The 24,146-nt window shown below is 40.9% G+C and overlaps 1 protein-coding gene across 1 annotated transcript; it reads right to left on the bottom strand.

Moving 5' to 3' along the window:
• Positions 1-6,414: 6,414 nt before the first annotated feature.
• On the bottom strand, positions 6,415-20,226 carry LOC138629627 (heparan sulfate glucosamine 3-O-sulfotransferase 6-like). The gene is made up of 2 exons (XM_069713459.1): positions 19,395-20,226; positions 6,415-7,881 (listed from the first exon to the last, which is right to left on the bottom strand). Exons 1-2 carry the CDS (start codon positions 19,922-19,924, stop codon positions 7,263-7,265), a joined length of 1,149 nt encoding a protein of 382 aa, XP_069569560.1. The 5' UTR covers positions 19,925-20,226; the 3' UTR covers positions 6,415-7,262.
• Positions 20,227-24,146: the final 3,920 nt, after the last annotated feature.

Below are 24,146 nucleotides of genomic sequence, written 5' to 3'. Positions count from 1 at the left end.
AGTGAGGGAGTTTAGAGGACAGACGGTTTGGCACCGTCTATCTGTGGTTGTGGTTAAATTTGGAACATATTTAGCTGCTTGTTGGATTAGCCGAGATGTGTTTTCTTCTGAAAGTTTGATGGGGTCACACTCAAATACTACATTTCTGCTGTAAAACTATTTGGAAAAAAAGGTTTGATAGAATTTTTTTTTAACTGCACAGTGAGATCTGTGTTTGCTCTCTAGCTTTTAACAGTCTAATACACATAAAAGATTTCCCTCGGCCAACAACATTTAATACAACTTTATTAACTGTGGCATTTCTGCTTATCCAGTGTAATTTTGACTTCCATGCGGTTTACGTTCACCACAACCTGGACTGTTTAACTTCTGCTCCAGGTTCAGTTTCAATTCTCCCACAGGCCTCTCTGTTTTCAGGATCAATTAGAGCCTCCATCAACCTGTCCCAGACCAGTCTGCTGTAACCCGAGTCTGTGTACATCATCCTGCCCACACCTGTAGGGCGTGTTATCTCCAAGACTCGCAGTACCAAGCCCTGGCCCTCGGGGGGACTCCGGGGTTATATGTGTCCATCATTAGAACAGTTATGACAGATTCAATTAGATTTGGGAGCTGGAAAATGTTGTCAAGGCCTGTTTTTTCCCCCCATTGCAGGGTTAGAGCCGTGCACAGCATGGCGTGTGCGTCAAGGTGTCGTCTTTTATGAGATATGAATCACACTATTCATTGTCCCTGTGTGACTGAAGATATTACACCCCCACAGGCTTCAACAATGGCTTCAAAGCTTCAGCTCAGCTCTAGTTTAACGTTCACTACATTAAACGGCGCGTTTTCATCGAGCAAGAGCCTGAGAAGGTGTATTTGACACTTGCGAGGGAGAGAGAGGGGATTAAATGGACGCCACAGTCTTCCCATCTAGCACACACTAACAGTGATATCACTCATAACATGAAATCAAGCCAGGTGGTAACTGAGCCAAACAGTAGAGCTTTAAAGGGGAATGCTCATGTAAACAGATTAGAGCACAGCTTCACAAGAGCCACTGTTTTCTTCTTACACAGTACAGAGCTGCTTTCAAAAATAATATCATGAACACTTTTTGATTTCATACAAATTGCAGGCCATCTTTAGCCTTAAAAACAGCAGCGATTCTCCTACAGGATGTACACATGCACAGTTTCAAAGTCCTCGGCTGGAACCTGCTGCAGTTCTTCTGTGGATTTAGGTTCTCTCAAAGTCCTCTGTTTCTTCATGTAAACCTCTAAAGTGCCTAAACCTCTGTCACACTTTCACAGTTTGCATCTAGAGATCGTCCTAATGCAAGAAAACATAAATGAAAGCAGAGGTGCACATTTAGACCATAAGGTAGGCAAGATATGAGCAGCTGAATCTGAGACATGTCTTACATCTACTGAAACATGCAATTTGTGACATATTACAACAGACATGTTACAACATCTGTTAGTAGCCATCAGTTCATCACTCGGTTTGGTGCCGAGGTATCTGTGTTGCTCAAGGTGATTGGGTCAAAACTCTCAGGTTCACATGGAAAACAACTTCAACATGAATACAAGCTTGAACATGTATCCATTTTTCAAATGGCTCATGAAGGGAAGATGAATTGTCTGGCCTTTACTTTTACAGTAAAGTCCTGTTAGGTTAGTTTTTTTGTGAAGAAACATTTAATGTCAGTTAAAATATTTTTGATTATAAAATGCTCTTTATGAGATTGAAAGGTACCTAAAAATTTCAAAAGATTTTATTCTGTTCAGTTTTGGCAAAATAAAGCATTATCCTTTGATGCAATAAGGTCCAACATGTGAAAGTATTCAACAGCTTGGCCTGTGTGTTCAGAAAATAACCATCCATGATGCCTGGCTTTGCGTGCTGCTGTATGTCACCAGACGGGACTGTGGTACAGTTATTCTTAGAGAAAAAAAAAAAACGCCAACACGCACAACCATTGGAACGACTTAGTCAGAGAGGATGCATTTGTCATACTGCCTCAAAGAGACACACACTCACATGGCCAGGAAATTGATTTTCTTTCACTTTTGGAAAGGCCGAAGGGCTTTTCTGTGTGTAAGTTTACATACTTGGACATCAACCCAGTTCTTAAAGTGAATATATCTTTTTCCCCTATGACCTAAATTGTTTACAAGTTTTTAATTGACTCCCCTGCATGTAAACAATGACAGTGCATTGCATTAATCATAAATAAGAACATGATATTTTAGTAGGCCAAACTATAGAGCTGTAATTCAATCTCACACTAATAAATTAAGTTTTTGACTAATGAAAAAAACAAAAAACAAAACATGTATGAAACCCAGGTGCAAACCGCCCTCATTCAGTGATTGACTGCATAGAGTGTGTTAACAGTTTGTTTGAAGCTGCAGGTGGAGGGCAAAGTGGGCAAACTGTAGATTTTAACACGTAAACTCAAAGCATTTTTGGCACGCTGCTCCATACAGATGTGGACTCGGCCAAATAAAAATGAATACTCCTTGAAAAGGCTTTCCACAAGAGTTGAATGTAATTAAATTTTTGTGTGAAAGCTTTCCATCCATTTGGCAACAGTGTCTCAGTTTGTACCTCATCAACTAAGTGCAAGCTACTCTATAAACTTTGATTGTTCAAGTTTTCCAATCAAGGCCCAATAAGCAGACTGGAGCTGGTATTTTGTAGGTTAAAATGGCGGTGGAGGCATGTGCTGAAATGTGTCCAGAAAAACAATGTTATAAAATCCAATTGTAAAATTCTTAATCCCATCTCCCTAAAAATAAAAAATAAAACGTTCCACAATTTACACTGAGCTACCATTACCATTTGAAAATCTCTGCCGCAAATTTCTTTCTGATCAATTAAAGCTGGAGTCACAATTTAACGTGATGTTGTGAGGCCTAACCACAGAGGAGGGAGAAAATCCCAGAGCATTACTTCCCTGACTGGATAGAGACTGCAGTGTGGGTGGAAAATGTGTGGAGTCCTTAGTATGAACCATCTTCATTTGTGGCTGCTTAAAGGGAAACCACTTTTACACTCTAATCCTACTTCTAATCTCTAATGTAGAAATCAGCCTCCTTTTCCCTCAGCGCAGCCTTCATAGTGGTTCGTCGTTCCTTCCAAGTGTTTCTGATTAGTTTGGCATGCGCCCATTGTTCAAAATTAAGATTCACCACACAAATAGACATCCTTCATCACGCCTAATCTCAAATAGTCACAGTGGTCTGTAACTGAATCCACATTGGGCCATTTTTCACTCATGCAAACAAATCTACAATGTTAGGAATTGATGGCATGCATTAAATTGTGGGCTCAAATCAGTGGAAGCTGCATGCCAGCCAAAGCTAAACAAATTACTGTTCCCATGACAAGAGAAGATTTAGAGGTTTATGAACCCGTAATTCATTGTCTTTGCCCTTTCGTTGTTTTGAGCAGTTATAACACACAGTATCCTGCATTTCAAACAATTTAAGGGAAAATATATCGACAGTCCAACATCTGGATTTGGTGCGAGTGTTATGACATCAATTGTTTTAAATTTTTAACTCTTACAGTTTGAGCCTCAATGCGAAAAGGAGATATCAAAAATTCTTTTACTGAATTATCAACAGTACAATATGTTAAATCCGACACTGAGGAGCCAGTGTAGTTCAACAATGCGTCGCAATATGTTGCGATGTAACGTTCAACGATGCAGCCATAACTCATTTGATAGTGTGTGCAATGAGTGCATGTTTTTCGTATGGTTTGTGTCGTCATTAGCTGAACTAAAGGTTTGTTTTGATTTGTCCTGACAAGGTCAGTACACCTGGTTTGTTTGCAGCATAAAACTGCCTTTTTGGTAGAAAGCTAAATGATGAGCTTTTGAGCTCGTCACATACAGCTATTCAAACTGGTCTAAACGCGCATATGAGCAAACAACTAACTTAGAAAACATTTTGACACTGTTAACTACTTTATATGATTAGCTACCTCTCTAACTTCTCGATCTATTGACAGCTGTTTACTTACCAGTCATAGAAGAAACGTCACCAGGTCAGCATTAAACTTCATTCTTTTACTTCCAGTAGTGGAAAGCAACGCCAATTGTTAACTTATGTTTTGCTTCTATTTTGCCAAGAGTGTCAGTCATGCTGAGTTTACTGTTCTGCTCATATTTACAAGAGGTTAGAATACACCTGTTCTTCTTCCTCTCCTGCTGGACTGAGAGCAGACCAGAACCTAACAGTGACTCACTGTTGTCTCTTTGAGGTGCCGGGTGGTATTACAAGACGTGACGGGTGGAGGCCAGCTGGTGACCAGGCTAAACTCAGTAGATATCTCTGCAACACAATACACAGGCGTCTAACAAAACTTATATCTTCACCGTCTGTTCCGTTCTGATCATTTCAATTAATATTTGAATGTTTTATAACAAATATTAATGGGCCTTTAAATCACAAGGGTTGTATAAAGTTCTACTTTAGTAAATGTGCAGTAGATCACAGTAGGCTACATCTTCACATCCCACTTTAATGGGAACGCACTCTCGCTCACTCCTCCATTATTTTTTTGCCAGTTGTTACTTCACCTCAATTTGATTTCTCACATCATTACCAATGTTTAGCAACAGCTGTAGATTATGCTGAATGTCTTGCTGATTTAATGAAACTTAACAACTGGGGTACTCCCATGAACACTGATACTAACATCTTTCCCAGATGGCAGAATGGGATATCAGTTATCTTTTAACGCCTGCTGTTGGGCTGGCACAGCAAAACGGCAGGGCTCGATCAGTATGCCCGTTAATGCAGAGTAATGCAAGTTGGCACGGATGAAGTGAGCCAGCATGTTTAAAATTTTAGTGTGGGCCACTTAAAACTAATGCCAGACACATAAAACAGAGGGGAAATGTGACAGAAATACTGGCTGAAATTACAGGAGGCAAGATGTATGGAGGGAGCCAAAGCAGTGTGTGTGTGTGCAGTCAAACTTGTGTAAATACACACACCGGCTCATGCTCATGCAAGCAGCTAACTATTTCATTCACAAACCACTGACATTTCCACAAACAAAGCTCAATCTTAATCGATTTGATGTAATTTTGTTGGTTTAATCATCCAAAGTACTGGCCGGGCATATTTCCATGCCTTATTTGCGACAACAAAAATCTCAGCTCCTTTTTTGTTTTGTTTTTTTCCACCAGAGCAGATTTTGTTTTTCATACAGGATAGTACACCATGAAAGAGAAGAGCTCTGCTGTTAATTCTGAGCCCGGAGAGGAAGGAGGGGGTTTTCTGAGCGAGGCTGACATCTTTCATAATTAAAGGCCACAACACATGCAAGCCTCAGACTGTACATGTGGTTGCACTGTGGGGAGGCGGTATGGGACAAGCAGTGTGAGAGCGACTGGCTAAGAGAGAGAAGACAGAATGAGATTTCTCTTGAGTAATGGGCGTGGAGAAAATAAAGTTCGAGCTTGTAAGGGAGTTAAAGCTGGAGAGCATAAATAAAGGAGTGAGAACAGCTACACCGACTAACAGCCTGCCAGCGTTATGAGCAGCTCACCTTGAACTACCGCTACGTTAGCCCAAATAAGATGTAGTTAACATTGTGTGTGAAGCAAAGCATTGGCAACTTGCTAACTTTAATAGTTCACACAATACCAATAACTGTAACATTTTTGGATATGAAAATTTTGACGATGTTAATGTAAAGTTAGGAACTGCTGTTTTGAAGCTTCCAATCCAGCATGTCAGCCATCTCCATCTTGTTTTTGTTTTTTTTGGAGCTAGAAGTGACCATATTTGGACAACTGGGGAGGAGCGAGCAGTGAATTTGACTCGATCTGACTGGGAACCAACGGATAGTATGTCCCGCCCATGTGTGGCAGAAAGACGCCACCAAACATACCGCTTTTTGAGGCCTGGTATCTAATTAGTGATGGAATTATTTTCAGATGGACCCCCAGAAAACTAATCAGAAAGTCAGAATTTAGCAAATAACACCATGATGACTCATGACATTTTTTGGTGATTTTTTTTTTTTTCTCCATGAGCGAATAATGCAGACCATCCTGGATCATGCCGAGCACTTGGAACGTGAAAAAGAATGAAGCAAAAGAAACGCATATGAGCGAAGGCTGGACGACGCCCAGCTGACCATGTACCAAGCCCTGACAGGACGCGGAGACGGCCAGTCTGGAGGACGAGGCAATCGTGGAAAGGGAAGGGTCAGAGGAGGTCAACGAGGTCCGTACAGCCCATATGTCTGCCGTAGTTGTGGCCAGAGTGGACACTGGCGCGAAGACTGCCCAAATGCTCCGGGCATTTGGGAGATGACAGGTCATTTTGAGGGTCGGATTGAGAGCGGGGGGGAGATGGAGCGGACTTCAGTGACAGACAAAACTTTACTTCACAACACAGAGAATCAGAGTCAGATACGTTTTTTTTTTTTATACACGCCACTGTGCTTTGTACACTTTACATATTATAGACTTTTAATGGTTGAAAATAATCACAGATCAAAATAGTAATTTATTGACAGCTGATACAGTTGGTACTGTCCAGGGCAGTTTAAATATAAAATATGATTCAGCTTTGAAGGGAGAAATATTAACAAATACCTACAATTGGAATGTGTGTATGTGTGGTTTCAATTTCATATTTACAGATGAGGTATCATTGGTATATCAACGGCAATGTACAGAGAAATATCCTGCAACATCAAACTAAGATATGTAGCATCCCAAAGGCCTTTTGGAAACAATAAATGAAATAAAAAATTATGTATGACATTATCCCAAATGTCCTGTCAGTTAACATGTTAGTTTTATGTCTTGCCTTGTCATATAATAAATACGTTTCTTTCATTAAAAAAAAAAACAACAACCTGTAACTGTTGTATTTCATGTCAACAGAAACTATAAATATCAGCTTATTTTATAAACAAAATAAAGAAAGTCAGAAATGATATCCAAAGGGAACAGAACATAAGCAAGAGATGTTGCTTATATTTAATGGTTTAATAACTAAGCCATTTACTACGGCTTAACGTAACTTGCATATTAGCAGCACTGTGTCCACGCCAGGGTCTTTTCTACGACAAAACAGGGACAGTTCATGAGTGCTGCATGTCATGTTGGTTCCACCGACGCAGAATGGACTTTGTCTCTAACCCCTCCCTGAGAACGTTAGCCCTGTGGAAACAGTAAATGAACACCAAATCTCTCCAGAGAGTAAGACTCTTGCTTGTATGTGGGCCACGACAGCACCCTCTTAGTCCCAGCCAAAGTCCTGTCCGCTCATCTGGTAGAAGCGGTGGTTGAACGGCCTGTAGAAGTCTCTGAGCCTCTGCAGTACCTCAGAGGGGATCTGGGGGTGAGGTCTGCCCTTGGACTTTCCAAGGCAGCGAGGTCTGCTGCTCCCCTCCGGCTTCTTCAAGCAGGGAAAGCCTTTGGTCTGGTTGAAGTAGAAGTGTTTGTCTGAAACAACCCTTTTCAGACCCAGGAAGTCCTGAACCCGACCCATCTCCCCAGCCGGATCAGACACGAGCCGTTCACCACTAACGAACAGAAAATCAGACAAAGGGAAGTGCTGAAGCCAATTCTCCAGGTGCTTGGCGTAGAGGCCGATGCGCACGGCGCTCCACGTGGTATCAATCAGACCTGTAGAAGAGTTTTTCAAAGCAAGGCTCTGGAAAGATGGAAGGCCTGGGTTCTTGGACAGTGTCTGGGTGTAGTCAGACACAGCCCGTGTAACGGGATCCCTGACCACCACAATTAGCTTGGCTTGGCAGTTCATAGTGCAGACACGGCTAGGAGCCTCCTTTGTCACAAAATAGCTGGGTGTCTTCTCCATGGTGATCTGGCCGTCCAGTGTCCGAGGCATCAGATTCCTGATTGAAAAGAAGAAACTGTCAGATAAAGACTTCTGATTCATCACAGACTTTATGGTGGAGACATTTTCAGTACACCCAACCGGTCCGAAGCCTCATAGTTGTGCCTTCGACTGTAAGTTTTGTTTTAGCTGTATTAATTGAATTTCTGTCCACTTGGGGGCAAAGATGGTGAATGGTCTGCATCTTTCTGGCCATCTTTGGAATGTTAGTCCTTTTAGCTCTGTTTTGGTCCTGAGCAGCTCCTGTGTCAAGTATCTGAATAATTAGCCTAACTAACTAATTAACTAACTTTAATCCATCATGATGAGCTAAAAGATGCTAAAACATAATCCGTAGAGCTTCATGGAGTCTTTATGGATTTGTCACATTACATACACTTAAATCATACATTTCACCCATATAATTGACCTTTAGATGTTGAATAATTTATCTTCGGTCCCTTCACAATTTAAAAAAAAAATTGTACCATTTGCTTTTGGGATGTCATATTAAAGTTGAAAAATTTGACCTTCAAGCCAGTATAATTTTTAATGTTTCTAAACCAGATGGACCGGTAGTCCTAATTAACAATTCAATCACACACTAACCTCAGTGAAAACAACATCAAGAGATAATGTACACACATCACATACTCTGACCAGAAATGGTGTGATCAAAGCTTCAGACACTCGACTGTGTTAATGTACGAGGGCCCCAGGAAGCCCCTCCGAGTCTCATTGTATGGTCTGCAGAACAGGACCATTCACTCACTATGGACCTGATGAATCAAAACCACAAAGCCTCAAGAAACACTTAACAGCAATTTCCTACAGATTTCCACCCCCTCTTCTTCCTGCAAGAGCAAAGTGCCCACCCCTCCCACCATCACCTCCCCTACGGGCTCCTACAAGGACTCAAACAGACCAAAGTCTGCAGGAAGTGTGACCAGGATGGCAAGCTGCTGAGCTCAGCTAGTGTGTTAAACATATGGCTGCAATGAGGAGAGATGCTGTGCAGAATATGGCAGTGGAAGGTTGTGTTGTAAATTACGTTACTATACTGGAGAGATACATTTAGCATCATAATCAAATATATATTAAAATATTTCTTCTTTACTTTACAAACTACATATGGGCATCTGCTAAAATGTTTGAGGTTGGATTTGATTCAACATCATCTCCGCACAGATGAATATAGGCCCTGCCTGATACACAGACTACTTTTATTTCAACAATATTTGGCCAACAGGCATTGTGGGTAACATGGTATTTGACAGATCCGGCGTTTGTTCGTGTGTTTACATTTGACATTGACAGACTGTGTGAGCCAGATTGTGCAGTGGATTTGGATTTCAGAAACAAACTGTTTTGCATGACAAACGGATGATGAGCAATGTTTAATGCACCAAATGAAGTGTCTGCATCTAATTTACTCCACACATCTTTTAGTCTGTTACTGGAAACGGAGGATATTCACAGGGCTTCCCATAAAATACACGAGCAATGAAGCATATGTGCTTTATTTGTTTCAGATTGGAAGTCTGCATGAAGTCCAAATGTCCATGACAAAAGACCATTCAAAACGTTTGATGGCCTCTGAGGAAAGTGTATTTTCATTTGCTCAATGATTTTACTGAGATTGTCTGTGTTTAAACTTTGATGATTAATAAAAGCAAACCATACTATTCGTAAGTAACGGTGTGTTATGTTACAGTTTGCTTTCACAAGTTGGTACAAAAATGACAACCGGCAGCTTCTAACATGAAACAATCAGCAGTAAAAGCAACACAAAAATGCTTTTAATCAATTTGGGCACTTAAAAATGAATACTTTGCAATGGAGAAAATAAAACTTCACTCTAGTATTGAGTGTTGTCTGCCCACATTATTTGATGTTTTTCTTCTTTCATCTCAGAGAACTAAAGTTAAGTAAAGCCGTAATGTGTAAGTGAAACGTAACTTGGCAATCCAGTAGTTGTAAAATACGTATATATTTATATTATATTAATATCTTGATATGAAACTATATATCATTTTAGGCTTTGGATATGGTAAAATATTGAGTAAGTGTTGTCTTTCCCTGGTTTTAAAGGCTGCATTCCAGTAAAGGGATGTGTTTCTCTGAACCAGACTGTTCTGGCAATTCTGTTGTTTGCCTTTGCCCAAGTCTATATTTTCACATTGCTGTGATATCATTACTGATGATTATTTATCAAAAGTCTCATTGCGCAAATATTTTGTGAAAGTACCAATACCCATCCTACAATATCACTGCAATATCAATATCAAGGTATTTAGTCAAAAATATCATGATAATTGATTGCGTCCATATCGGCCCGCCCCATTTCAATGTACACAAAGCAGCACTGACTGTGGTCCAAAGCAGCAGTCAGGAGTCAAAGTCCAGGTTTATTAAACTCACTCTTGCTCTACTCAAATACAGCACAGTGTCTTTCAAACTCTTTACAGATACCTAATATGTCAAAATGATTATGGAGAAAATAGGTATAAAATTATACACTGAAATTGAGCATATTTTCATTTAAAGAATTGGTGCGGACGTCTTGGGATTGAATATTTCACTCAGCCTAAACATCTTAGAGCTTAATTGAAGAGCTGGAACAAGGACATGTATAATATACTGTAATGTATAAAGGGACAAGTTTACATTAAAGGGTTAATTCCAAGTATATTGCAAGAAACTCATGGTGATAAGAAGAAACTTCTCCTCAAAGTCCATGACTGTGAGTGTGAAGAAAACTTCTCCAGAGTTGTTCCTCGGTAAGGTTCAAGCCCTCCTTTTTGAAGTTAAGTCATTTCAATCCACCCCCATTAAATGATCCCCATAATAAAAGACCATTAATTGATTACTATCCAATTGCACAAGCTGCAAATGGCCTATCGCTGCCTGCCTGTCCCCTGTTTATCTGTGTCTGATCAATACGTCTGTCTCTATATGACAGATTGTTCTCAGTGTGTGTGTGTGAGTGTGCTGTTGCACATCCACATCCACACATTTGAGCACAGAGGTGCCAGTGTTTACTGATGAGAATCCGAGCGCCTGTCTCCCTCTCCTGTCGTCTCTTTTCTCATCCATACTCTTGGATTTGTCCTTCACTCCTTCACATAAGTGACACTTCAGTAATTGACCATAAGTCATCTCTCCATATTCATGAATAGTTAATGAATTGTGGCTTCCCCCCTCTCTGCTCGGGTCCCTATCTCCCTCATCACAATCAGTCTCATTATCAGGGGATCAATAATGGCCATTTTCTATCATAAATCTGTCTGTATGTGGTGTGTAGGTGCCAGGAGAAACTGTAACATATCCAGGACAATTAATGTAAAATAATATGTTTTCCATACACCTCTTTCATTTAGCTAACTTAAGAAAAATGCCTTCTGGTCCTCTATTGTTGTATCTAAATGTGCAAAGAGAGGAACTCAGGACACAAACATGTTTTCTATTTAGACGTATTGGAAAGCATTGCTGACTCGCCACACTAGTCTGGAACTCCCTGCTGTTAAAAAGGATGTAGTGCTTTTCCTCCCTGAAGTGCTACACAGCTGATTACACTACTGATATGTTCTAGGCAGTCTGGATCAGAAGATTAAATAAAAACCCTGGCAACAAGGATGTGGCCTAGAGACTTCCTGCCCTCAAGATTATGGGTTCTCCCGCTGAAGTGGTGCAGCTACATCCCCTGTAGCGTCCTAAAAAAATTCATTCTGCAATGAAAGTGGAGCCGATTGCAGAGAAAAAAGATCCTTAAAATCCAATTATCATGTAAGTTTCTCAAGCAGAAACAGATCTGAAATTCCACGGGTTATTATAGTCATTTACTGCACCACCTACGCTAAACACTGATATGCCGAAGGAGACTTCTGCCTTGGCAGGCGTCTCTGCATTGAAGGGCTTTCTTAGCTGAGACTCAATATAAGAGATGGTGGAAAATCAAGGCTATAAAAATGAGAAAGCGCACAAATGATAAACTGAGGGAAACATTTGCAGCAGTGTTGTTGTTCTCAGAGGGTGACAGAAGCAGCCTCAAGGCTATGGACAGCCTGTCAGCCTGACAGGATGAGCGTGGGAATCTCAATTTACGTCTCCATGTCTCGATAAAACATGTTGCTATTCCCCTCTGGCCAGAATAACAATAAAAACAAAAACAAACAAAAACAAAAGAAAGATTGTAGCAAAATAGTTTTCTGTAACGGATTACGGTAGAATTTGAGGAAAATATGCTTTTTAGTTTTCATGCCAGGACTAAATTGTCCACTGTACGGAACTTTTCTCCCTATATTAAAAAAAAAAAAAAAAAAATTCTGTCCTTTACGTGATCAGTCATGATTTCTGTGCGCTCGAGAACGCAGAAATGACTAATACAGATCTGTTAAATGACAACAAACTATCAAACACGCATGCTAGGTCAGTAGGTTGTGCTGAAGTCAACACCAGTCTGCACTTAGAAGGGATTTTTAGTCCTTTTTTTTGGACCTAAGACAAAGTTTGCAAGTACATGAGAGGCCAAAACAGAGAAAATGTTCTGCAAACCAGCTGGATTTACAAGGCCTTAAAAGAGAAGAAATATCTGCTGGTTGCCTGGTAACCTCATGATGATGACAAGACGTAACCCAACAAAATTATTTACCATGTTGGTTTGTTGTGCTTATCACAAATCCAGGATTTGTTATATGTGAACTTTTGTTAACTTTCGACCAAGCCAGGAGAGCTGTTTCCCTGTCTCCAGTCTAAGTTACACTAAACTAGCCACTGGCTGATAGTAGTTTCATATTCAAAGTACAGACAGTAAAACTCTCTGGAAGAAAACTAATAAATTTGTTTACTAAAGTGATAAACTCTACGTATTAGGAGTGTGCATTACAGTGACAAAGCATTAGGATTCACGGTGAGAGCACATGAACACGCCCGTGACATTGTTGATGTGATACCACGAAAGACCCCGCACACACAAGAGGAGCCATCATTGTCTGTGGGATACTGAAGGCGAATGTTGCCATGCTGTCTCCATATTCTTTGTCTAAACAGAAACCTGAGCAAGCGTCGAGGCCTCACAGTGTCAAACACCAAAGAAGGAGAAAAACACAAATTAATTCATCAATGAATGAAGCCAAACTCTGCCTGAGGTTGGGTTGAACGGCAACATCATAAACAATATTTTGTATGTGTGTGTGTGTGTGTGTGTGTGTGTGTGTGTGTGTGTGTGTGTGTGTGTGTGTGTGTGTGTGTGTGTGTGTGTGTGTGTGTGTGTGTGTGTGTGTGTGTGTGTGAGTGAGTGAGTGTGCTCAAGTAATATTCAACTGGCACACAAACACACTCCCCACCAATGCGAGTGTTAGTCTGGAGGTGAGTGGTTGGTTTGGATCCTTCTGGGAAACCGACTGAGAGAGATTGTTGCCGCCCACAGATTTTAAATACTTTAAATGATTTTTTTTTTCCCCCTCCTCTGAATAATGATGCAGTAATGGAGTTAGTGAAGGGTTTTCTCAACAGGAGGTTAGCCGAAGTGCTGTACTTCCACAGAGACCCCCACTACAATGAGTATGAATGTGTATGTGTGTGTGTGTGTGTGTGTGTGTGTGTGTGTGTGTGTGTGTGTGTGTGTGTGTGTGTGTGTGTGTGTGTGTGTGTGTGTGTGTGTGTGTGTGTGTGTGTGTGTGTGTGTGTGTGAAAGTAAGAAGCAGAGCGTGTGGGTGGGAAGAGCGTAAAATGACACATGTTTTTGTGTGCATGTGTGGGGGCGGGGGTGGATTGTCTTTAAAGAAATGAAGTACTATATGTTGGTCGATGCCTAACTAGTAACTAGTGTGTCCAGTTATAATTAGGAGTCTTGACAGGAGGTCCACAAGGCTTCACTGAGAGCTTCAGTGTGATTGAAAATGTTCTACACCAGAGCTGCTGCTACTACTAACTTACTGCTACTAACCTGCTATCAGCATGGATTACTATAAAAATGCTAGCAGGTTTCCATTCGCGTTTAGCTCAGAGCACTGTTGTGCCTAAAGGTTCAGTCACATATCTGTACACAAAGCTAAAATACTCTGTAAATCTGTAAATCTATCTATTTATATATTTAGTAATTTGCCGAGAAGACTAGAATATGATCAAATATTTGAAAACAAATTATAATATTTGCAAGTTTTTGATGATGAAAGCACATTTTGATCCCAAAAAGTATGTTTGATGACGTTCAATGAACCCCAGAGTCTTTCTCGGGCATGGATTACAATTATGAGAATCAGAAACCGATTTGTTCTTTTATAGACCTGGAAGGTAATTGTTGACTATGTGTGATGAAACAATAGTTTTTCTTAATTTTTAAGGAACAATTGCATGGTATTTACATTGGACACTCCCATCTGTTTCCAGGCTCATGTTATTCTTTTCTGGACATGGCAGCAAACTGAGCATGACTACCAAGAATCTCAAACATTTCATTTTGGCCAACTGAAACAAAACCATTATTCTTCGCACAGTATTTTTCTCACTAGCGCAGAGCTAAAACGACATGACTGAAACCTTCCCAAGACTTTACAGGCGCCCCAAAATGGACCACAATGCACCTCAAATTATTATAATTCCCACCATATGGGGTGTGACTATGGGCCTTTTTCAAACTTTATAACACCATCTCGACCCAACTCCAGCCAAAACCCACCGCCATTAAAACACACTACAACTCAACACTGCAAAGACCACTTCCTGGTCTGTTATACCAATCAGCCGTATTCAGCCTCTATCTCTAATGGCCTCAGGGCTGGACACAGAATGAAGTGTCAGGAAAATCACCCGAGATCTGGAAAATGGTACCCCATGTGCACTGGAGTCCACTTTAACCATTTCACCTGTCAAAAATATGCAGACTGACACGATAAGTGTTTTAATCTGTCCTCCTGGAAAAGACTGAAATTGAACATGCACAGAAGCAGTGCTGCAGCAGAATGATTTTAAGGTCAGACACAGAGCAGTCTCATCAAATTGATGGAACAAACAAATTTCACCACCTCACAATGGAAGTAAAACAAGTCATTTTGTTCCGTCACCACTAAGAAGGAGAAATAATATTTGGGATATCATTAAATCTTTAAATACTGTTCACTCAACTCTGTCACAACTATATACGATAGCAAAGATGGAAAAACGTACTGCACAGTGGAGTAATAAAACTGCCGAACAGTGATATGTTGAAACAATAAATGACAGTAAACATATCTAATACCGTATATTGTTGTAATCTGCAAAATAATCATTTAAAATGTGCAATCAAATTCATTTAAAATGTTTTAGTTGGAGAAATGCAGGTGGTCAAACTTTTGTTCATATTGATATGTCCATTCTTTGTATTTTGTAACAGATTCCCCAAAAACTGAAAAGGTTACTGTTTATCAGTCAGATTTGGATTTATATTAAAAAAAAATATATATATATATACAGTAGGTGAACTAGTAAAAGGATGGAGACGGTACTATGGCTATATTTTGAAAGAGCATCCCCTTTCTGATGTAACAAAACTGATTAAACCAAGTCATCATATATTGTAAAGAAGCTCCTAAAGACTAACATACATCCTTCTGAATTTCACCTGTTGTCATCACTTTGCATCTTCATTTACATAAATCGATGTCTTTTTCAGAGCTGATGTAATTTTCAGCAGCGCTGGCATTTCTGCTTGCCCTTGTGCTGCTGCCCTGAAAGGATTTATACTATATTTTAATAGCAATCCAATCAGCCATAGCCTCTGGTGTCAACACTGTAGGTCAGCCAATTCATAAGCCTTCAAAATATTGATGAGAGTTGAGAACTGGAGTTTTTCCTTAAATAGAAATTCGGCAATGATCTTTTCATCAATTAGATATATATAGAGGTTATTTTGGCTCTTGGATCCAAAGCGATGCAAGCACAGCATTCGTTTCTCTTCAAATGACAGCTGACTGTGCTGCAGGAGAACAAAAGCTAATTTGTTCATTTTAACGTCATCAACTGAATATGCAAAACAAAACAAAAAAAAAGACAGGGTTTACTCATTACTCATTGCAGGCTGCGTCATGGTGACAAAGCTGTGACAATCAGACCATTGTGCCATGGAAAGCCGAGGTTTTTCAGTTTTCTGCGGTGGCTCTCAAGTCCCATATGAAACCCATCACTCCATGAAGTCCCCTTAAAGCCATAAAACAACACAGAAAATCATTAAATCTTTGCTTCATTTTCAATGCACTATTTGTGGCTTTTCCATTCCCGTAATGGGCTCATATGCACACATGCAAACGAGAGGCTGGGACGGAGAGGCAGACCGGGCGGAGGGGGAGAGAGAGGAGACTGGCTTGATCACTCAGATAAAAGCAATGGAAAACACACATGAATGAGGTCTGAGTCCATCTCATAGAAGACAATGCTGTTGGAGCAGCACGCACGGGAGTGTACCGCTGAGTCTGTGAAGTGTCTCCAGCAGGCAGATCCAACATCTGACAGCAAACACTCAGTGTATGACAGCAATCGACTCTCATCCATCAGCTGCAATCGCCCACAGATCGTGCTTGTTTCTCCATCCAAGACATGTGGAACCAAGCGGTCTAAGACAATATACAACTAGTAAAGATATGCTGATATGAGACAGTTTGTCTCATGAGACTGTGATTCATCAACAATATTATGATATAGAATTTGAATACGTTTTTTAAAATATTGATTATGGCAGATATACAGTACAAGCATGCAAAAGTCATACCTGTCTGAAAGGGAAACTCAATCAAGTAATTTGACAATAAGGATGAATAAGTGCTGTGCTGTGATTGAATTTATGATGCAGTGAAATATCTATATCCACAGGTTCCATATCTAATGAGCTAAAACAGAAAACTTCAGCAAGATGAAATACCAAAGCACAAGTGTCTTTTTCTGAGCCGATACACTGTAATGTTGTGCTGCTTCAAGTGTGTGTGTGTGTGTGTGTGTGTGTGTGTGTGTGTGTGTGTGTGTGTGTGTGTGTGTGTGTGTGTGTGTGTGTGTGTGTGTGTGTGTGTGTGTGTGTGTGTGTGTGTGTGTGTGTGTGTGTGTGTGTGTGTGTGTGTGTGTGTGTGTTTGCTGCCAGATGTGACAGTGACATGACCCTCTGTTCACTGACAGTCAGATGAGAAGGTCTTGGTTGTTCCACATGGATAAGTTCTTTCTGTCACTGACACACAAAAACAAACACACACACACACACACACACACACACACACACACACACACACACACACACACACACACACACACACACACACACACACACACACACACACACACACACACACACACACACACACACACACACACACACACACACACACACACACACACACACACACACACACACACACACACACACTGCTGCTATCTGTGACTTCCAGCAGCTTCTCTGTGGGTCACTGCAGATGACAGCAAACAGATTTCCCCAATTTCTGAGATTCAGTGACAACAGATGAATCATCTTTCAGTGATTTCACAGAGGATCACATTGCTGTTGTCTCCCCTTATTGTTGCTTTAATCCTTCCAACTCTCTTCCACCTCAATTTTCAGAAAAGTTCATTTCTGAGAAGAATCTCCACGACTAAAAATCAACATAATGCCAGTATTAATATTCAGTTATAACCATTATGAATGATTCAAGAAGATCACTTGTCTGTTTGTTAGATCTGTAACAGAATACCGGCAGCCATGGATCAATAAAACCAAAAGCGTAATAAAAACATGTGGAAATGCTGCTTATACGTTGTAGATTTGCAAGAGCAAAATGACCATTTGGAAAGGAGGATACTGCACAATGCAATCCACCGAAGAATGAATAGCCCTTTTGAATGGATTTCTATTACATCTGCAACTCCCATGTAAACTCCTAAACATAATCAACACTTAAATTACTTTAATTATGACTTTAAACTTGCATTTTTGACATAATTTGCAGTCATAGCACGACTTCTTGTCGAATGTGGAGACTATGTTTTGTTGTTTTGGAAATACTGCTGCATGACAGATCTAACTTTTACAGGCAATGTTAGAGGTGCTGTTGTGTTACGGCACTAACAAAAGAAAAGCATTAAAGCACAACAGCTTTACAGCAGCAGTCAGCCTAATTAAAACACAGAAAAACACATAAAAACATGCCCCGGAAACAGCAGGTCTGCCACAGGTATTTCCACATACGGATTCTTTACTCTAAATGAGGAGAAGCTATAGAGAGAAGAAAGTGTGGAAAAAAGTGGTGAGGAGATTGAATACAATGAGAGAGAGGAATGTGGGAAGAAGGATGAGTTGTGAATGTGGTATGGAAAGACAGAGGAGAAGCAAAGTGTAAAAGAGGAGTAGTATATAAGAGGGTAAAATACTAACATGGTTCATGTGTGTGTTTGTGTGTGCAAAGAGAGAAAGAGAGAGAGGATAAAATTATCAGTGGTGAAACTGTTTCCATGTGTCCTTATGTTCCCAGTTAAAACACAGTGAAGAGGGTTACAACAAAAAAAAGCCAAGAGAAGATTAAATTACACCTTCGAGGCCATGAAGGATCATCTCGTGATCAAAGTGCTTGTTTATCACTGCTCTTCACCCTGTCAAACCTCCTTCTTTCCCTATGGCACCTTACTTGCTCACCTGGTCCCATAATACTATTGTCTTGTCACACTGCTGGGAGCTCAACTGGGACCATATCCAGAAGCTTGTAGAACATCTGGAGATGATCAGGATCAGCTTCATCCAGAACTAAATCCTTCTTTAGGGCCTGAACTATACCCAAATGATTGCTCTGGTCAGCCTGGTCATCCCAAATCAGCTGCTGTCACTGCGACAGTAGCTGATCAATATTATATTCATGACCTGCAGTCGAGGTCATTATGATCTAACTGTACCACTCAGGTTTATGTCCTTTATATCAACATAATAGTTTAATACATTTGGTCACTGTGATGTTTGCACGGCTTCTCCTGCAGAACCATTTACAACAAAGTGGAATTGCTAATACAGGATGTCATGTTGAAGTGTATAAATGGTGTTTAGATGACTGTCAAGATGATGAACTGCTCCTCTGGGACCTCACCGGCCCTTTGATCCACTGCAGCACACAGGGAGAATATTGTCTTATAGCTGATCTGAATACATCAACCAACCAGTGAATGACTTTCCCATTTATTGACAGGAGACATAAGCACATCTGTACTAGGGTGTCAGCAGGGACCCTTTAGCCTGACATCATTTATCATCCTGTATTGGCTGAAATGGCATCCAAAGCTAATTTGCAAAAACGTTTCAACTTTTCATATTCCTAGAAGGACTCAAAGCATGTCTGGGGCATTCACCTGTGAATTTATAGGGAGCACATCTGTATTTATAACAGGTTACAGCTCAAACTGTTGGATTTGTGTGTCTTTTTAAAGTTTAAGCTGTAGAAATCTTTGAAAAGTTTTCATTTTGCTGCCAAAACTTAGCTAAAATCCAACCTTAGTCTGTATGTGTGTTTGTGTCTGTGTGTTAGTGTTTACCTGTACCAGTCCAGCCCTTTGTCGTAAAACCTGTCGAAGAAGTGCGGCTCCGCGCCGAACGCCCTCACGTCGGGGTGGATGCGGAGAAACTCCAGCAGTGCGCGAGTTCCTCCTTTCTTCACGCCGATTATAATCGCCTGCGGTAACCTTTTGGTCCCGAAAGTGTTGGACACGGGGATGCCGCTGCTCTGGGCGCTCTCCTTTTCGCTGTCCAGCATTTGCTCAGGCAGCTGTCTCGCTGTGTCCACCTGCTGTGCGTCCGCGGAGGATGTGCCGTTCCGGTGAGACGGTGCGTCGGGGAAGAGACGCGGCGATGGTCGCAGGTCCTCCAGTATGCGGCGACGATCGTCCAAAATGTCATAGTCCCTGTCTGCAGCTTGTTGACTGTATAAAGTTCTCGCAGCCGAACCACAGAACCCGGTGAGGCAGTAGAAGAAGTAGGTGAAGATCAGGACCATGGTAAAAAACACCGACACTTTGGATAGCACCTTTCCAAAGTTGAACCTGACTCTGCATCCACCACATCCCATGAGTTGATCTCCTGCTCGATGGCAAAGGGCCAACACGGTGACAGCATGCTTCTTTTTCCTACATGGGTCGAAATCAATACGGTTTAATGTATCCAGAAAAACCTGTTGCGCAAAGGTGAGGCATCACATGGAAAGCTTCTGTCAGCGGCGGGATGACACAGTGGATTTGTCAAAATTGATCTTCATAGTATTTGTCTGAATCTTTCTCAACCAAAAATGTTCTGTAATTATTCTTCATCTAAAAGATTCTGTCATTTAATGTGACTCGTTTTCATGCAGTCAGCTGAGACTTTACAGCCTGTTGTATCTGTGCGCTCTGGGGTCCTTTAATCTCTCACTCAAGGTTTCTCCTCTGCTTCTCCTACGCCCCCTCTTTTCCTTTTTACAAGTCTCCACCCTTCCCTCCTCGTGCTATATGATAAACATGTTTAGTTTCATGTAGTAAAAGAAAAAAAATTCAAATAATGTATTTTATTAAGCTTTATGCATTAGCCTAAGAAAACAATTTCTGCCTGTTAAAATTATTTTTTAAAAAAATATTATTTTTTTTGGGGGGGGGGGGCTTTTCTGTGATTTTTAAATTGTGTAAAGAGATTTATTAAAAAAAATATAACTACCTTTTGGTGTTTTTTTTGTAACAACACACAAGCTCAGTGACATGAATAACATGGAAAAATACGAGCATTTTATTCTGGAGGGAGTACATCAGTGTTTTACAAATGTAAACTGACTCCACAGAGGAAAATCCTCCTTGCCCCTTTGAACCCATATGATAGATGTCTCAGTCAGCCTATGTGAATAACAGAAGCCCCGAGGACGTCTATCTAAATCCTCTTGTACTCTCCCCGCACCCTGAGACTCAACACTAAACCTACACGTAGACGACAAGTTTCCCGACACAAACTTGCCAAACAATAGGCCCAAAATCAGAAGGGGTCCCTGCAACTGCCCTGTTTCTGTTCCCATAAATACAATATCCGAGGTTGAGTGTGTCACCTTCGGGGTTGCACAGGAAGGATCAGTGAAGGGATGTTCCCCCGACTCTGTGAAGCCAGAGCAGGTATAGAGTTTCCTCTGGCACTGAGATGAAGTTCAGACTTTGAACATGACTAACACACCAGGGGTGTCTGTTTGAATGGATGAGAGGATAGAAAAAGAAGGAGGAGAGGTAAAGGGTAGATTATCTGTCTGAAAGAAAGGTGCACACAGTCACACACACTTACACACTCAGTCCCGGAGCACAGTGTTTCAGACGCAGATAATGAATGCACTTGGCAAACTCACTGTATTGGTGAATTGAGTTTTTTTTTTTCCCATGTCTATTCAGCTCTGTTCCTTAATATCTCCAGAGAAAAATAAGATTGCTAAAAAATACTAAAGGAAAAGTTTGAAAGTTTTTTGAATTACACTTATTTGATATTTGCCAAAAACTTAGAAGAGACTCCTATTACAGAAAAAAACACACGAGTTTCCCATGTTTTCCACAAATCAGATGTTTAACACATGTTTACCACATGTTGCCACATATGATAACACGGGGAAAATATGTTGAAAAGTTACATGGGCTTTACACATGACATGGGCAAAATACATGTGGACTATCACAAGTGTTGTGGTCACATTTGATCGCATGAGTTTTTGCACATGTGAAATCCATGTTGTTTTTCTATAAGGGTCTTATTTGTGTGGTAAATACGAAGACAGACAACAGACAGCTAGCTTAACACGAGGGCAGGAAAAAAATGGGCTTTGTCCAAAGGTAAAAAAAAAATTAAAAAAAAATCTACCTGCTCGCACTTATTAATTTATGTGTTAAAGTTCCAAATGACATTTCACTGCCAAACATGTCCCAAGCAACAAGTAGTCCTGTACAAATCCCAACTGTGAAATTATTGTTTATACTCACCAGTTTTAACACATATAGGACTAAAGATGTTAATTAGTGAGCTTTACAGATCTCGAAAGGATTATTGTTGCGTTCACATTGAACTCATTGAGCTCCTGTATACAACCCAATTAGTCGTGCTCACCGTATGCTTGGCGTTCACGTTGTTAAGTCGTAAAAACGCAGTTGCTGGGAGAGTGTCGAGAAGCCACGCAGGTTAACAATTTAGCGAGCTGACAGGGGGATAAGTAGTGCAGGACATGCAAAGAGCACAGAGGGAAAAGATGAGACCGTTAGGAAGATCAACATTTTTCCTCAGACGTAGGCTGTTATCTGAGTTATGAAGACAAACTCTACATTACTGGAATAAGAATATATTAGCTCAACAACCAACTAAAAATTAATTTTCATGGCCTGCACGATTTCCGTAAACGTCAGCAAACACGTCAGTACTTGTGAACTCTGGGCTTGGAGAGAAATTCGGAATGAATACCACACGAGGGGCCCGTTCATACGGACGTAAAGACGACCCCATCTGAACGCAGCATATGTTCCCTTTGGAGAAATTCAGGGTGGCTGCTTCCCCATTTTCAGTCCTTACACTAAGTTAGCTGATCGTTAGGAGCGGCTTTAGCACACTGGAATCCATCTTTTCATCTCTGTGAATGCGCCTATGTCCCAAAAACTTTTCCTTTAAGGAACTTTTTCGCATTACAAAACCTGTGATTGCAGTTTCTGCCGTCTGCTCGTACAAAGGTCTCCATGGCTTCTTACATGACCCAGGCAAATATAGAATAATTACATGTTTAGAAACACAAACAGCTATTGTAAGCTATACCCATTGAAAAAAGAAACTAGCTTGGGATTGAGTTATTCACAGCTCTGGAGATGGCTGTCTGCTGGCTGGCGTCAGATTCAGTCAGAGTGAGGTCAGGATCCAGACTTTGCTTTCATCAGACATTTTATTTGCTTTTTCCCTCATGCTAATTGCTCTAGTTGGAGTTACACTGACAGGTTTGGACCCCGAAATATAAACACGGAGATTAAAGAAACAAACAGTGTTGAGGAAACAAATACGACATGCAAGTTGTGAACTGTGTCTGTATATAGAGGATTGAGGTTGGATAATATGTCTGTCTATTGATGTGTCTGTGTGCACACATCTCTATCTTTGCTGTGTGCTTAGATTCATGTGTAGGCACTTGTCTATATGCATGTGTGCAGTCCGGACTATATTTCCAACTGTTGTGCCCACAGGTGTGTTCTGGTGCTGCATCCCTGCGTGTACCACAGATAGACATGCCCATAGCCAGAGGCCTGCTGGTGGCGTTTACATGTGTCCGCCATTACAGCAAATTACCAATTCTCCACGGCAGAAGCTGAATGTTCCACTCTCTTTTGGTAATTTCCACTATGAGAAAGAAGCTGTCGCCCATTTGCGATACCCAGCAGAACCCCTTAAAGCCATGACAGATCCAGATGAAACCACCGCACAGGAGATACTCATTAAGCAGCGCAGAGGAATGACTGTAGTTTCCTACAAATGGAGCCTGATGCTTTTTACTGAGTCTGGAATGAATATCAATGAGATATTTACTAACTGCAGATTAAAGATGTACATCAGAGTATTTTCCTACTTAACCTGGATTGGATATGACTGCTAACAAATTCACTTCTCATCTGGATTTCTATGCCTTGATGTATAGACTAAAGGGGCTTATACCAAAAACAAGTCTGATTTTTATATAGTGTTGGCTGAATTGCGGCTCTTTGAAGAAATAACAGATGCCATGCACACTCTTTCCTACATGTAAAATGCTCTGAGCCCTCAGGTAGTGAGGATCACAGAATACAAAAGCAGACAACAAAGCGACTGTGAAGCCCCACCTTCCCAACTTTCATCTGCAAAGCAGGAGTAAAGTCGCTAAGAATGACTGATGGACAAGCAGATGGAACAAAATCGCCCTGATCTCCCCATCCTCACACAATTTTCTGCCCCCACATCTTCCTTTTCTCCGCCCATCCTCCATCCCTAACGTCCCACCGCCTTCACACAGGTGCGTCGGGACTTTTTAGCCTCCAGCAAGAACTTTCAGACTCCCGGACTTGCCCTGCAGCTTTATAGAGACATCACTGAATGGACAAAAAAAATCGGAGAGATGTTCGGAGCTTACGCAACACTCTCGACAGCCTTGAAAGCATTAAATAGACCCACATTGTGCCTCGAGTTCAACATGGGAGTACTTTTTATCAGAGGAAGATTTCACTGGTTTTTATTCCAACTTCAGGGGGATTAGATTTGGACAGTATATAAAACCAGGAGGTTCAATTATGCCA

This window comes from Brachyistius frenatus, unplaced genomic scaffold (genome assembly GCF_029030835.1).
Source record: "Brachyistius frenatus isolate BFR_SWC_R1_liver_20210118 unplaced genomic scaffold, ASM2903083v1 Contig_119, whole genome shotgun sequence".
NCBI classification, from domain to species: Eukaryota; Metazoa; Chordata; class Actinopteri; family Embiotocidae; genus Brachyistius; species Brachyistius frenatus.
The sequence above is the reverse complement of the archived record's forward strand: the minus strand, read 5'-3'. Positions and strand labels throughout refer to the sequence as shown.